We start from the raw sequence: 14,951 nt of genomic DNA on the forward strand, positions 1-14,951 counted from the left end.
ACAGTTTCCCTCTGCTTCATCTTTGTGCTAAGCTAGGCTAACAGCTTCCCTCTGCCTCTAGTCTTTGTGCTAAGCTAGGCTAACAGCTTCCCTCTGCCTCTAGTCTTTGTGCTAAGCTAGGCTAACAGCTTCCCTCTGCCTCTAGTCTTTGTGCTAAGCTAGGCTAACAGTTTCCCTCTGCCTCTAGTCTTTGTGCTAAGCTAGGCTAACAGCTTCCCTCTGCCTCTAGTCCTTGTGCTAAGCTAGGCTAACAGCTTCCCTCTGCCTCTAGTCTTTGTGCTAAGCTAGGCTAACAGTTTCCCTCTGCCTCCAGTCTTTGTGCTCCTTAAAGGTGGCTTTCAGTGTCGACATGCAAACGCAGCGTGCATAATGGCAGCAGATGAGTCATTAAGAAATGGTCATACATGCATGCATAATCACGCACGCACTCATGCACTGCAGCCACACACACAGAGTGAGTGTTGGCGTGTGTGCTGCAGAGGTGGAGCTGTGTAATGGAGCGTTGCTGTTTGTTCTGCCCTACATCTGCTCTGCTCTGCATTACAGCTCGCTGACCTGACTCTGTGTGTCTCCTCTCACTAACTGATAAATCTGCACTCTGGACACTCGATCTGTGTTCCTACGACAGAAAGTCAGTCAGGCTGCAGACAAAAGACACGAACCTGATTTTTCTGCTCACGTGTGACTCAGATCTGATGTCTTTATAACAGTGTGAACAGGTTACATGGACTCTGATCTCTGAGCCAGTTCATATGTGGTCCAAGCCTGATTGTTCGAAATGCGGTTGGGTTCAGATAACCACGGTAACCTGACTTAATAAAAAGACTCAGCAGAGCGAGCGAGAGAGAGTTAAAAGGCGGATGTGTTGTAATGAAAAGGACAGGAAGTGACCTCGAGAGGAAACCAGGAGGTTTAGCATGTACGAGCTAACCTCTGTGGCTCCTTGTTTCCTTCTGTACGACAGCGTGCTATACATGACGGCGTGTTATTCTTCTGCACATGTGGGTCACTTTCAGGCCGCGGTCTGACATCGGCCATCTGAAGTGAGCTTTACTGCAGATTGAAAATAGAGACAAAGTCTCACCAGACTCCATGTTGTTATTGGCAGATTTAAGGACAACTTTATCTCTGCCATCTTCTGCTACGACAGAATGAGTAAGGCTGTTCATGGTGTGTGAAGAACACAACAAAATAAATCTCATCGTCATTTGGTCTCATACAGCAGGTGAGTCTCAGGTCGCTGCGCTGGAATAAAAACGTTCATACTGAAGAGCAGGTAAAATAATTTCACTTCATTGGCAGTTTCTTTAGCTTATTTTATTTTTTCCACGTGAAAACGAGGTCTGGGTGTTTAAAACAGAAAATATACAGTGGTGGTTTTTTTTGGCTCCATTCACCCACAATGCAATGCTGTATACTGTAATTCAAACATTATTCAAAAACATCAACATATAAAATCTGTAGTTAAACAAAATGAGCAAAAAAAAGAAAAGAAAATTAAACATTTAAAATAACCTGTTTCCATATTTTTGTGAACAATGTTATCTGACACAGTGGATTCTGGTCATGAAAGTTGATCTAAATGTGCATAAAACAAATAAAATTAATCATCTTTTCACCAACATCACTCACAGCACAATGAATCCATAACATGTAACCCGTTACAGCGCCGGTGCTTCTTCTCAACGTTCAGGACAAATGTGCAAAAACACCAAAACTGGAGAAAACCGTGTGACGGGACAGAAAGAGAGATCAATTCATGTGAACATTTAATAACCAACACAAAAAGTGACCTTTAAATAGTTTACTGATATTTATTCATGTATTATTTATTGTTGAATTTTAATTATTTTAATTACTTTGTATTTGTAAGGATGGTTCCTGTTGTACAGCACCTTGTGTCTTGGTTTTAAAAAGTGCTCCACAAATAAAGTTTTTATTATTATTATTGGCTCCACATGTCGTCCATATTTCCAGAAAGTTGTTTAGTATTTTTGTGAATCTATAAATTGTTAATTATTATTTATTTTATGCTAATATGCTAATAGTACACAATTATAGAACAAATGTTTTCAGCACTGTTTATGTGCTATAAACATTTCTGTGTCAACTAGAGCTCAATCGATAAATCAGCAGATATTAGCTTGAGCAACCAGAGGAACACGTCAGATCGTACATTTCATTTCAACATCACCTGCGACTTCTTGTCGTTCGTTCACGTCTGCGACACAAACGTGTTGTCATTTATATCCACAACGCGTGAATTTTTGTTTTTTGTTTGGCGATACACGTCTTGTCACGTGTTCATCCAAATTTATACTCCACCTGCAAAATGCTCCAGTACATGGTGGCCATGATTGTTTAAAGCAACATTATGTAGTTTTTATTTTTATCTTAAAATAACAGCTGGAAAGTCATTTTGATGGGACACTGACTTGTAACAGGGTGGATGGCGTCTCATTCCCACTGCTGTTACTGAACGATGTAGCATTGAAACCTATCGAGAGAACAGCGTAACGCTTCATGGCACCAACACGACTCTGCAGAGAACTATAAGACGAAGCAACAAGTATATAAAGTACAATGTGAGTTCTTTGGAAGAAGTATTCTCAGTATAGATATCAGGCAGAGGCTGAAGAGGCCGAAGAAGACGTCAGAGGAAGAGAGAGTGACCGATGAGGAGACCGGATGTGAGTAAAAATCAGACGCTTTTACTCGTTGAGCTAAAAGAGCTGAAAGGCTGCAGGACATCCTCCCAGAAAAAGACAATATGGGTCGTTTGTGCAGCGCGATATTACGACCTATGTTTGCTGTGGTAGCGACCTCTAGTGGCCGTACGACAGAAGCAAAGAAGGAAGTCAGGTGACGTAGTATTAATAGTCAGAAGGTCCGTTTGGATATACTTGCTTTTTAACAATGCGTAGGCGTCGACAGGCGTCGGCGACGCAAGCGGCTTTGTTCACATACTTGCCTGCGTACTTTGCGTGTACCTGAATCCACTAGGGGGCAGACCAGGACCGGATCCTCCCTCGCAGACACCGGATTATCTTCCTCGACAACCTCGTAAACAAACCAAACATGGCGACACTCGAGCAGGTTGTGATTTTAGACGTCACAATGATCTCGGTAATTGCGTTTACTGGCGGTTGGCGTGCACAACCTACGCTCCAAAGGAAAGCAGGATACGCGTGGCAGCCATCTTGCTATGAACGCATAGTTAAAAGCAAGTATATCCAGGGCTTTAGGAGGTCGGATGGGTCAAAACTTTCACTCAGAGACCAACTTTTGAGTCCCGTGTGAAGCCAAGTAAATGATATGAGTTTTAAGTTGTATAGAGTTACTGACGTCCGTCATGTGACTTACATAATTGACTTATTTTAACCCAAATCCTAATCTTTTGCTAAAGTATATCCAAACTGACCAAACTGTGACCAAACTGTGAACGTTTCACAACATTTACCACGTATTGAATGTCACGTGACGTACGTAAGTAGTTAAGTTGCCTGGTATTGGAAACGCTCGTGTCTTTTCGGGAGGTATGGACCAACATCATATTTTGTTGTTTAGGTTGGAGGACAGGTTCTTCCTGTTGGACTAGTCAGTAATAACTTACTGTCTTGTTGCTCTTGCTTGTTTGCAAAGTGAACCAGCCAGAGGTTTCACATCTGCTACAAGTCTGGAGTTGATGTTAGCAAACTTACTAGCTAACACACTCGGACATCGGTAACGTTACTGTAAGTGCTCCAGCGTCGGTTGCTGGCTAGCTTTGTTGGCTAGCTCCCCAACCAAGCAACTTCATGCTGCTGCAGGTGGAGAGCCGGCGCCAAGCGAGGGGGCAATATAACCGGGATCAGCAGGATGTAACGTTAGCTAAAGGCAGAGGAGAAGAGACCGAAGAGGACGCTGAGGGAAAAAGAGCGGGACCGAGCAAGAAGCTGCCGGACGTTGGCGAGAGATTTGTGAAATAAAAGTCTGCAGGACCAACGGTGAGCTGGCCTTCTTCCTGTTGGACTAGTCAGTAATGTTGCTGCGTCTTGTGATGTCGTGCTTACTTGATTTTTGGCTGTTAGCAACAACTGGCGATGGAATCACAACAAAGGGATGCCAAATCGCGCAAAAAACCCCCATCTTACATAATGTTGCTTTAAAAACAATTTTAAGAAATGGAAATGTTTTATTTATATAACAATTTTTTTTTTTAAAGTAAGCACTCTGGGCCGATGTATTGCTGTTGGACTTTTTAAACTCAACTGTCCTCAAATATCCAGTCCAGTACTAATTGTGCTAATTGTAAAAGCAGCACTAAAACACAACCATTAGCAGAAGTGAAAAGGACTTTAAGGTGGGTCCTGCTTTATTACCCGATCATGTGAATGGTCCGTGTTTCAAATTCTAGTTTTAAGATCTTCACGGTTTTAATTTCAGCTTATATATTCTTAAATGTTTTACCACAGATCAAATCCCAAGCTGTAATAAAAAGAAACAGAGTACATACTGCACAGAGTGGGGGAAACAGAGGTTAATCTGGGTTAAACCGTGCTTTTTGGTCTGTTACAGCCCATTACTGATTAACAAGTCTTAGAGAACACATTTTGTTTCTCATTGACAGTATTGCTTATTTTCTCTTTACGGTGTAAAACACTGAAATCCCTGATTTTTGTTGTAGCTACACAAAACTCACTGCAAATGTTTGAAACGTCACATCAGTGAGCTGGAAGGGCATTTATGGGGCTACAACTACATCAGACTGACAATTTATAAGATTGTTTTAACAGAAATGTCGCACAAGAAGACATATTATAAATATCAAAGAAATCATGTAACAGATATTTATTCATCAAGTCCCTAAGAAATTCAGTGCCTTTACGTTTTTGTCGCATTGAAAAAGTTTCCCATTATATAAACGTTGACATCTTTGCTTGGAAAAAAAATTGTCTTTAAATCAAACTGTCTTTTTTTCCATCTCCCAAAACCCCAAATATATTTCCAAAAAGCTCTTGGGGGAAGATGTTGCCTGGAAAATCATAGGAGAGGCTTCAGGAACAACGTGCAGCATCATTCGAAAAGGTGGAGTGGGAGCGCCCACTGCCTCTTGGCTCTAAATTCTGTTTAATCAAATTAAATGTGAGACATCCGTCACGCAAAGAGACTTTGTGGAATAAAACGGGCAGCAGAAGTGAGGGCGGTCTAGTGCACTGTGGAGGATTAAAGTCGTTAAACCTCCTGGGAAGAACTGTATTGCTGGTTTCAAAATAATCCACACTTGCTGAAGTGTTCACGTGCAACCATCCCTGGATTAGAAGATGAAAAACATTTAAGGAATAGAATTAAAAACTCCCAAATTATGCAAATCCTGTCTGGGTTTTTTTTGTGTGTAAGCATGCTGAAAAAACGCTGCTACTTTCATCGAGTAAAGTCAATTATTCAATAAAGATTTGTAAGAAAGAAAATCCTCATCAAGGTGTCTCAGACTCGTCGTCATCCTCAGGTGACGTCGGTGAGGTGGGCATATCGTCCTCATCTGCCGTCGCGGTCGCTGTTGGCAACTGAGCCACCGCCGCTGTTGGCGTCATCTTCTCGTAGGTCCTCCTGCGCTGCCGCCGTAGAGTCTGGCTCTGCAGCTCCTTCACCTCCTGCAGCACCTCCTGTGCCTCCTTCCACGACGACACGGCCTCCTCCAGGAGACGCTCGGCCTCGGCACGCCTGTTCTCCACCTCGAGGTCCTCTTCCGACAGCAGGGACGGAGGCGAGGATGGCGAAGGAGGGGACAGGCGGTGTTTGTCGGGGGTTTTGGGCTGCGAGGACTCATAGGGTCCAGAAAGGCTCGGGGAGTTCTTCTGACTCGGACAGGGCGACTCTTTGCTGCTCCCCACACGAGGGGAGTCGGTTTCACTGCTTCGTGGTGAATCGGATCCTTTAACATGCGAGGAGTCGAATCTGCTGACACATGGAGGGGATTCAGGCGACTTCTGCACAGGAGAGTTGTCCCCCTTGTTGGGACAAGAGGAGCTGGACGATCCCTTGAGTTTTGGTGAACAGACCGCGTCGGAGCTCTTTGTCCGAGGGGAGTCGGTGGCAGCGTGACGAGCTGAATCTTTCAGTCGAGGAGAGTCGTTTGCTTTAGCGGCAGGTGAATGAGACCCTCTGGAGCGAGGCGAGTCGGCCCCTTTGGAGCGATTCCTCTTGGCTTTGGATCGAGGAGACTCTCTCCCTCTCAGACGAGGAGAGTCTTTGCCCCGGATGCGAGGAGAGTCGCTGCTCCTGCTCCTTGGAGATCCAGACGACCTGCTGAGAAAGACAAAAAAAACTCAGTGATGAAATTAGCTGGTTACTTTGCCTCTGCAACTCTTTCAGACCCTCTGGTGTTTCCATCTTTACAAACCAATGATGCACAGACGAGCCTCAGTCAAACTAGCAAGACTTGGCTTTTACCCAAAGCCTTCGCCCTTGGCGAGGTATACAAACGGCCGGATTTCATTGAAATGTTCAGCTATTAAAGGCCTCGGTGACGCTTTAAACTAAGTTTCTGTCAAATTGTCTTTCAGTGCCTACAAAGACCTTTCTGACAGCGGAATCTGGAGCTCAACCACAGATTTAGTACTTTTCAAAACCATGGCCACTTTCCTCAGTGATTTACCAAGTGTGCAAGTATGCAGAGTTTGAACTTCGCTCTCAAATTACTTGTTTGATTCTTCACACAAATACTCCTGTCACACGTGAACAACCAAGCGCAACACCGTGAATGTCTCTGAGGAGAGACTGTCTGTGCTCTGTTAAATGCATTTTGTATGAATCGTCGCATCAAGACAACAAACACGCAGAGATGTTTGAGACAGATCGGGGAGGAGGTGAGATACAGCCAGAAGGAGGCAATGACCACCTGTTCTCATCCTAACATCGTCACATATGGACGCTTGTTCAAGTTTGCTTTTTAATGTCCTGGTTACACTTTAACAACATTTTTTATACAGGTAGGTCAAGTTAGCAAGAATAAATATGCAACGTCCGGTCAGACTTTCAAAATAAAATAAGTGGTTAACGTTGTGAAATGTCGAAATTTGGTTAGCTTTAGGAAAAGATCATGGTTTGGGTTAAGATAAGTACTCAACTTAAATCACGTGAGTGACTGACCGTAACTTACGTAGCATTACTAAAAAGGAATCAATGTTGGCTTTTTGTTTCACACAGGAAACAAACACCAGTCTCCTGGATCAAAGTCCGGTAATTTATAGTCAGTGGCGTTAAAGGTTGCCTTAAGTGTCGGTACCCAAAGTGAGGTACTTGATGCTCTGGGAATGAGAACGGGCTGTGACAGCACCCCCACCTTCCATCTTTGTCGGACAAGTCTGACCTAGTTTCTTTGACTCCTACGAGACTTTCATCCCTCTAGGATGAAATCTTAAAGGCAGACGCTTTATCCTTGTTGTGGGGGTGAAAACAAGTATGTTAAGCCAAACAAAGGAATGTCTTGTGAGCAGTTTACTGCCAAAGCCTTTACCATACAGGAGTGTCTGGATCCAACCAGAAACCTGGTGGCCAAGAGGGCTCTGGTGAAACAGGTGGAGGCAATTCCCCATCCTGCTGGTTAAGATGCAACATGTACGATGCACACAAGACTGTTGCTGACCTCTGCTCCACAAGGAAATTAAGGGTTTAAGTCAGGTAGGATGGACTTTTCATTTTGGACACACCCCTTGCTGTCCTCTAGCAGCACCTTTAGCTCAGTTGATATCCCTAAACATCCCCTCCAGTCTTTCACCTGGTGCCTCCAAATACCAACTTTAAGTAATCCATCATTCCTGAAAGTGTCACTAAAACCTGACTAACTGAAACTTTTGTGTCATGGAAAGAAAGACCCTAAAAGTGTGCAGCACACATGAAGACTTTGAGAGGTCTTAATATTATTAAATATTATTAAAAGTAATAAAACCGACCTGGAGTGAGGAGAGTCCGAGCCCCTGAGGTGGTGGAGGCGAGGGGAGCCGACGCCTTTCAGGTAGGGTGAGCTGCCTCCTCGTTCTCTCTCTGCTTTGGCCTTCTGCAGCTCCTGTTTTCACAATACGTTAAATTATAATTCATCCATTTCTGCATTATATTATTTGCTTCTGGTCCCATCATATAGTCAGTCAATTAACAACCAATTGGCTAAACTCAGTGAACTCATGGATCAAGCGGTCGGACCTGCAGTCTCATCTCCTCCAGCAGCTCCTGAGCTCTCTGCATCCGCTGGGCGATTAGGCTCTGCAGCTGGCCGACCGGCTGTACTGAAGCCCCGCCCCCCGCCTCCTCTTCAGTCGGGTAACGCCGCAGAGCGAAGCGCAACTCAGAGCGAATCATCGCCGGTCTGAAGGAGGAAGAAGGAAGAGGTAAACCGGGCCCTAACCTCCATTTCCAAAAATTACTTTCCCTTCTTGCTGATCATTTTCCAAATCGTGCATCAGTTTGTAAATACACTTCCTTCCTCTCAGGCAGCTGTCGTTTTCAGTTCATTTCTCTGAAAATCAACACAAATCGTCCATCACATCCAGAATTCTCATTCAGGAACAAGACCCAGAGGTTCCCCAATATCTTTATCTTGTGGACTTACTTGTGGTGATTTATCAGCGAAACTACGTTCCAACCTTTTGGTGGTTACCAAAAACATGAGATGCCGGATACAAGTGGCTGAAATTTGTTTTCTTCGCAGAAAAAGCAGTAAGACAAAACTGGAGAAATGGACGTCTGGGATACCTTGCTTGGTCTGCTGCCACCTCGACCCGGACTTGAATAAGACTTGGACCATGGATGGATGGATGGATGATGGATAGATAGGTGGATAGATGGGTAAGTGGATGGATGGATAGATAGATGTACAGATGGGTAGGTCATTGGATGGATGGATAGATAGATGTATGGATGGATGGGTAGGTGGATGGATAGATAGATAATCCATTATAGCATTATATGTCTTTGTTAAAGTGAAACCCTGAATACAGCAGAAGCGCCATTTTCCAGAATAGCCGCTGATCTCTGAAGTCCTTCCTCAAGATGTAAACGTACGTTGATGGAGATGGATTAAGTAGGTTTTTTATACATCGCAATGTGAACATGTTTTGTCAGGAGTTGTGTTGTGATAGTTTGTTTTGGTATCAGGTGTTTGCGTACCTGGAGGAGAGGACTTCATCCATGGAGGCACAGCGACTTCGGCCCTGCATGCTGAACCTCTTCCCGGGCTGTGGTGTTCGAGACTGAGCCTGAAGCACCTGAAAGGTAACACTATGTTCAAGTCTTTTGTTTGTATCAGTGGTTCATTGGCAAGTGGAGGGAAATGTCTGCATAATAACAACCGACTTCTACCAATGTGCCAATGTTTTTTGACTTACTAGTAGTATTATTGATGACACATTCACAAATATTAGTTCTAGTGCCAACATCCCATGAAAAAGCTTACTAAAACAGCACAGTGCCGTGTCTCTGCACCAAAACAAATGAAACAAAAATACAGTCTATGGTAGGGTGGGGGTTTGAATTTGCAATATCAGTTACGGTCATTTGGGTTCAGGTCTTAGATTTAGGTTTGTGCAGATCTCTAGTACTACCGCATTTGCTTCTGGCTATGTAGGTCAGTCTCAGCCCTACACTAACTAACTAATGCACTCATGAAATAATCATGTATATTAACAAAATGACTAAATGAGTAATGATCAGTGTAGCAGAAGAAAATCTAGAGTTGAGTTTCCCAACCTGCACCTGCTGGGTCTTGTGGACCTTGCAGGCCTCCAGGTGGGACTGTTTGCCCCAGGACCGCTCACTCCCCCTGGGCAGACTGCTGGTCTTCACCTTGGGCTCCTTGGATGTCACCCGGAGCTTGGACACGTCGGTGCCGGCTCGCTGACGAACTCCGCACCCCCCAGATCCGACAACTGCCGCTTGTCCACACGACCCCCCCTCGTCTGGGAAGCTGTTATCCCAGGATTCCCGGGAGGCGTCATCGTAGTCCGGACAGAAACCATCCTCCTCTGCAACCAGGTCCAGAGTCAGCATGCCATGGGACGAGGTGGACGCCTGGGGTGAGTGGCCATGGACGAGATGATGTCAATAATGTCACGTTTCAAAAAGGTTTTGATTTAGAAAAACTGAAAGATGGAATTAGTTAAAATGAAAGAAAGACTGCAAGAGAACTCAGTACCACTGCCATCAGGTGTCCTCTGGTCGGCAGCCGGCGGCCATGAGGGATCTTTGCCCGGTCTCTGGTGGGATGAACCAGCGCACTGTCCTCCTCGATGGTCACCTGGACAGAGACACAGATATCAACTCTAGCGCCTTCTGAAATGTCCGGGAGCCAGTTTTTTTTAGGCAGGTATATGAAATTTAACAGAAAAGACTGAGTAAGGAGGTGGTTGGGGTGGATGGAGGGCCAGAACCTGGACTTTGAACCAGGAGACCAGGGTTCGTGTCCCGTGTGAAACAAAAAGTCAACATTAAATATTTGTATTTTAGTTATGCGAGTTATGTAAATTGCGTAAGTTACACAAGTGACGTAAGTTAACTTACGTGTTAACTGACCTACGTAGTTATTTTAACCCAAACCTGTTCTTTTCAAACATAGAAGTAACCCTTTCATCAGGTTTTTAACACTTAATTAGTTTCATCAAGGTTTATTCCAACAGGTCACTCTTACCTCGTCTAAGATGCGGTTCTTGGCTTTGATGATGGCCACATTGAGGGCGTTGACCCATGATTCCTTTTCCTCTGGACTCACCGCCAGAAACACAAGGTTGGGAACCTGCAAAGAGACAAAACTTTACTGTGTTTGTTTTATGATACAGATTCTGATGCAGTAGGATTTACCTTTCTAGTCTAAACCAACCAGACTGAAACTAAACTAACAGAGAAATTCAGGCCACCCGTCTGCAAGGCAAAGTTCAAGCAAACTTTCAAAACGCTGTGAAAAACTGTGTTAATATTATGTGAGCGTCAAGATGATGATGATATGAAACCCAGACTCATTTGATCTCGTTGAGATGTAAGTTTTTTGTTTGAAGCCATTTGGTGTCCCTAGTGTAGCTAGCATGCTACGATGTGCAGTTTTCGTAAGTGAAGTTTTTCACTGAATTCTTTGTTTTAATCTATAGAGAAACCCCGTAACGCCAAAGGTAGCGGGAAACATATTACGCCAATCGTGGGGTTCCGCTGACGTAAGGGTCTACTAGGGAATACATAGTAGGGCTGAACCCGAATAGTCGAAGATTCAATGCTTCCATAGGCGGAGCCTGATTCGACAGTCAATCTCGCAGCCGAAGCTACGCAATGGCGTTATGAAATGAGGATCAAACCATTTTGGGATATAGTTCTATGTAAAACGTCTGGTTTTACATAGAACTACCTGTTTTCTCCCAATAAGTTAATATACAGCCTGTTACAATACACATTTCAACATTTAATGTTGTAAATAAACATGTAAAAAGAAAAACCCTACCCCTTGGTGTGCTTCAGCGGGTGTGTGTGTGCGAGCAGAGAGAAAAGGGTTAAAAATAAGCTTCAGTTTAGATGGAAATGTACAGTGCAAGTTACACTGACTATAGAGACTGCAGCTATGCAGCTTCCAGCCACCATGTGTAGGCTTCTGGATGCGTCTCGTGGAGACGCTCTGGTGACGCTTCATACGGACGCTGAAGGGTACCTTTAGCGTAAAATACTTAAGCTTTGTCACACTGTCTGAAAGCGTCCGTTATGACGTCTTGAGATGAGAACGTGTTGGAAACCAAGATGGCTGCCGAGTGGCAGGACTTGCCTATAAGGACTTTGCTAACGTCCTGCAGATGTTGTTCACTGTGTTCTTTAGCAGCGCTGATGTTATTTATGCTATTCTTCCACAGTTTGTTCTTCCACATACTTCAAGTTCTTCAGTACATCTAATTTCCTTTGTAGTGGAGAAGTTAATAGACTTTAGTTTCAGATTACACTCTGTTAGTATTCTAAAAACTGGATGCAGTTCTTTGCCACTAAATATCGGCGAAGTTGAAGTTTAATACATCTCACGCTTTTTGTAATTTGATTTTAATACCCGCTGATGTCGAGTCGAGAGGACTGTCATTCAGTGACTTTAACTGGACGAGGATGAGCAGCAGGGACAGGAGGTATTTCAGATTCACTGTCTTTATTTTAAAGAACAGAAATAAGTAAAAATCATTTGACTGAATCTTTTACATGCTGTCAGCTCTGCAATGAACTGCAGCAGACCTAAATACTGCAGAGAGAGAGAGAGAGGGTGGGTGAGCGAGGCAGACTAACATGTTTGCAGGGATTATTCTGCTGTAACCCGGCCTCTGACAGACTAATTGGATTCTGCAGATTAAACCTTTCAGAGGAGAAAAAAACCCAACACGGCTCGGCCAATCGCTGCAGTCGAGGCTGGGTGGGCGGATGATATAAAATCTGATCCACCAATCCTGAGACGGATGTAGGAGGAAACCCACCAATGAGGTGGCAGCGAGGGTCATTCAGGGCAGAGTAATCTCTGAGCACAGAGGACGGACACGAAGACAAACAAAGACAGAAACACTGTGAGGACGGAAACGTCTCAGCAGCTGTTGGACTGAGATGAAACTGTAATAACTTTAATGATCCTCTGACTTTCCATCTGGCGCCACCATCAGGTCAACATGTTAACGTGTCCAACACTTTGGTTTGTGACCAAATACCTGCAGGACTGCTGACATTCCCATCAGCCTCAGCGGTCCTCGGGGCGGTGGGGAGGGGCATAGAGCCACAGACCTGAAACTGCATGACTGTGATTCATGAGGTGGCATAAAAAAAAAAGGCTCTGACGCTTCGAGGCTATTTTACTCACCGACATGTTCTCAGTACCAACTCGTCACACATGGGCGCTTTGGTCAAGACAAGAGTTTACAGAGTTTTAAACGAATCTGATCTCCGTCCACAGCAGCGTTTTAGCTGCGTATCAGAGTTGATCTCCGTCTGTATTAAAACGCACAGCTAGTGGTCGTTCAGGTTCACTGGGAAGCAGATGGTCTGTAGTTTCAGAAGATTTGGTGAAAGAATAAAGAAATGCAGAAGAAGAACCGCACCAGGTTTTATTTTGCATGGACCAATAACGAGCTGGGACTGTTACTGAATGTGACACGGGGGTTAAAAGCAGCGGCGGGAAACAGACTGGGAGTCGTCGCAGAGTAAATACGGCTACATGCACAGTACAAGTGGAGGCTGTGAGTGTTCTTTACACGGTACAGAATGTTTTAATAAAAACACCAAATCAATAACTCTGATAAGAGCCAATCAGAGAGCCGAGCGTGAGCGTCTGCGTCATCGTTTCTAAAGTCCTCCGGTTTTGCCCGTCTTCACTAAAACGCTACCCGGAGTTTCAAAACGAAAAACGGGGTCGGCAGCGTTTTCAAACTTCTCCGTTTTTCTCTGGACGGGAGGAGCAGACGCAGCAGTGTGGGCGGGGCCTGAGTAAAGGGGTGGTCGTGGTCCAGTGGATGCCTTTGGTGTGAGAGATCCAGGTTCAATCCCCCACTGTGACCCATCCACCAATGTGTCCTTGAGCAAGACACTTAACCCCTCGTTGCTCCAGAGGCGTGCGACCTCTGACATGTACAGCAACTGTAAGTCGCTTTGGATAAAAGCGTCAGCTAAATGAATAAATGTTTTTTTAGACGTCACAGTCTGGTTAGGTTCAGGAAAAGATCACGGTTTGGGTTAAAATATCTCCCGGGACGTCTCATATGGGTCGCATCGGGAGGCTTCGTGAAAACGACCCATGTTGTGATGTAATCAGTAGCCCTGTCAGCGCCTCCTTCCTCAGGGCCGCTGGTCTGACGTGACTCACGGTGTTTCCCGGCTGTCTGCAGCGCAGAACGGTGAAGCGGCTGTGGTTCTTCTTGCTGCGACTCTTCGCCTTCCTCAGCTCCTCTGAACGCTCGTAGTCAGCCAGGTCAAACACCTCCTGTGCTTTCCGTTCGTCTTTCACCTGCAAACACACACAGAAGCAACAAACTCAAAACCTTCTTTATTTGCCTTTTTTAAATAAAGTGAAAATGAAGGAGAGAAGCAGCAAACACAAAGTCATCAATCACAATATAAATCAAAACGAACAAGGTGCAAGTGACAGACACTGGGATGGGAACAAGGAGTCTTTGAAGTGGTTCCAGGAGTCCTTGAAGAGGTCCCTGTGGCCCTTAAGAAGGTCGTAGTGCTTCTTGGGGAGTTTCTACCGGTGTTTAATGTAGCTGATGTGCTACGTTGTGAAGATACTGTTCTTCAGTCTCACAGATTTGATTCACTGTACTTGATGTATTTCAGTGTCGTGGATCCTGGAGGAGGGTGTAGAGATCCAGGAGGAGTCCTTGAGGGGGTTGTGGGGCCCTGAAGGAGTTATCAGTGGTTCACAGCGAGGTTCCAGGCGCCTTTGACGAGGTTCCAGATGTCCTTGAGACGGTTTCAGTGGTCCTTATGGAGACTGGAAAGGTCCTTGAGCAGATCCGAGAGCTCCTTGAGTGAGTAATCATTCCTGTTGCTATGGTTACCAGCAGTTTAAACCAGCTTCACAGACATGTTTTGTCCTATTTGTTTAAATTCTCTTTACGTCCTGACAGAGATCAATAAGTCAAGGTCAGGACGCCTGAAGAGGGATTCTGGTCCTCCAACGCCCCCCTACCCTACAACCCCCTACCCTACATCCTACAACCCCCTACCCTACATCCCAAAACCCCCTACCCTACATCCTACAACCCCCTACCCTACATCCCAAAACCCCCTACCCTACATCCTACAACCCCCTACCCTACATCCCAAAACCCCCTACCCTACAACCCACAACCCCCTACCCTACATCCCACAACCCCCTACCTTACATCCCACAACCCCCTACCCTACATCCCACAACCCCCTACCTTACATCCCACAACCCCCTACCCTACACCCCCTAACCCACAACCCCCTACCCTACA

General features: G+C 45.0%; 1 protein-coding gene and 1 long non-coding RNA gene across 2 annotated transcripts in view; one reads left to right on the forward strand and one right to left on the reverse strand.

Annotated features, from left to right (window-relative positions):
* The window catches only part of LOC123976623, a 13,290-nt gene extending 3,247 nt beyond the window's left edge, over positions 1–10,043 (forward strand). The window contains exons 2-3 of the long non-coding RNA XR_006826400.1: positions 9,133–9,249; positions 9,755–10,043. This is a non-coding gene — a long non-coding RNA (uncharacterized LOC123976623). The remainder of the gene's footprint in view (positions 1–9,132; positions 9,250–9,754) is intronic.
* LOC123976550 (pleckstrin homology domain-containing family O member 1-A-like) overlaps positions 5,393–14,951 on the reverse strand; it is a 25,493-nt gene continuing 15,934 nt past the window's right edge. The window contains exons 3-10 of the mRNA XM_046058808.1: positions 13,832–13,972; positions 10,661–10,765; positions 10,169–10,270; positions 9,724–10,044; positions 9,145–9,242; positions 8,182–8,344; positions 7,935–8,047; positions 5,393–6,288 (exon numbers count right to left, since the gene is read on the reverse strand). Of these exons, the coding sequence (XP_045914764.1) occupies positions 5,457–6,288; positions 7,935–8,047; positions 8,182–8,344; positions 9,145–9,242; positions 9,724–10,044; positions 10,169–10,270; positions 10,661–10,765; positions 13,832–13,972 (1,875 nt within the window). The 3' untranslated portion in view covers positions 5,393–5,456. The remainder of the gene's footprint in view (positions 6,289–7,934; positions 8,048–8,181; positions 8,345–9,144; positions 9,243–9,723; positions 10,045–10,168; positions 10,271–10,660; positions 10,766–13,831; positions 13,973–14,951) is intronic.

This window comes from Micropterus dolomieu, linkage group LG09 (genome assembly GCF_021292245.1).
Source record: "Micropterus dolomieu isolate WLL.071019.BEF.003 ecotype Adirondacks linkage group LG09, ASM2129224v1, whole genome shotgun sequence".
Taxonomy (NCBI): Eukaryota; Metazoa; Chordata; class Actinopteri; order Centrarchiformes; family Centrarchidae; genus Micropterus; species Micropterus dolomieu.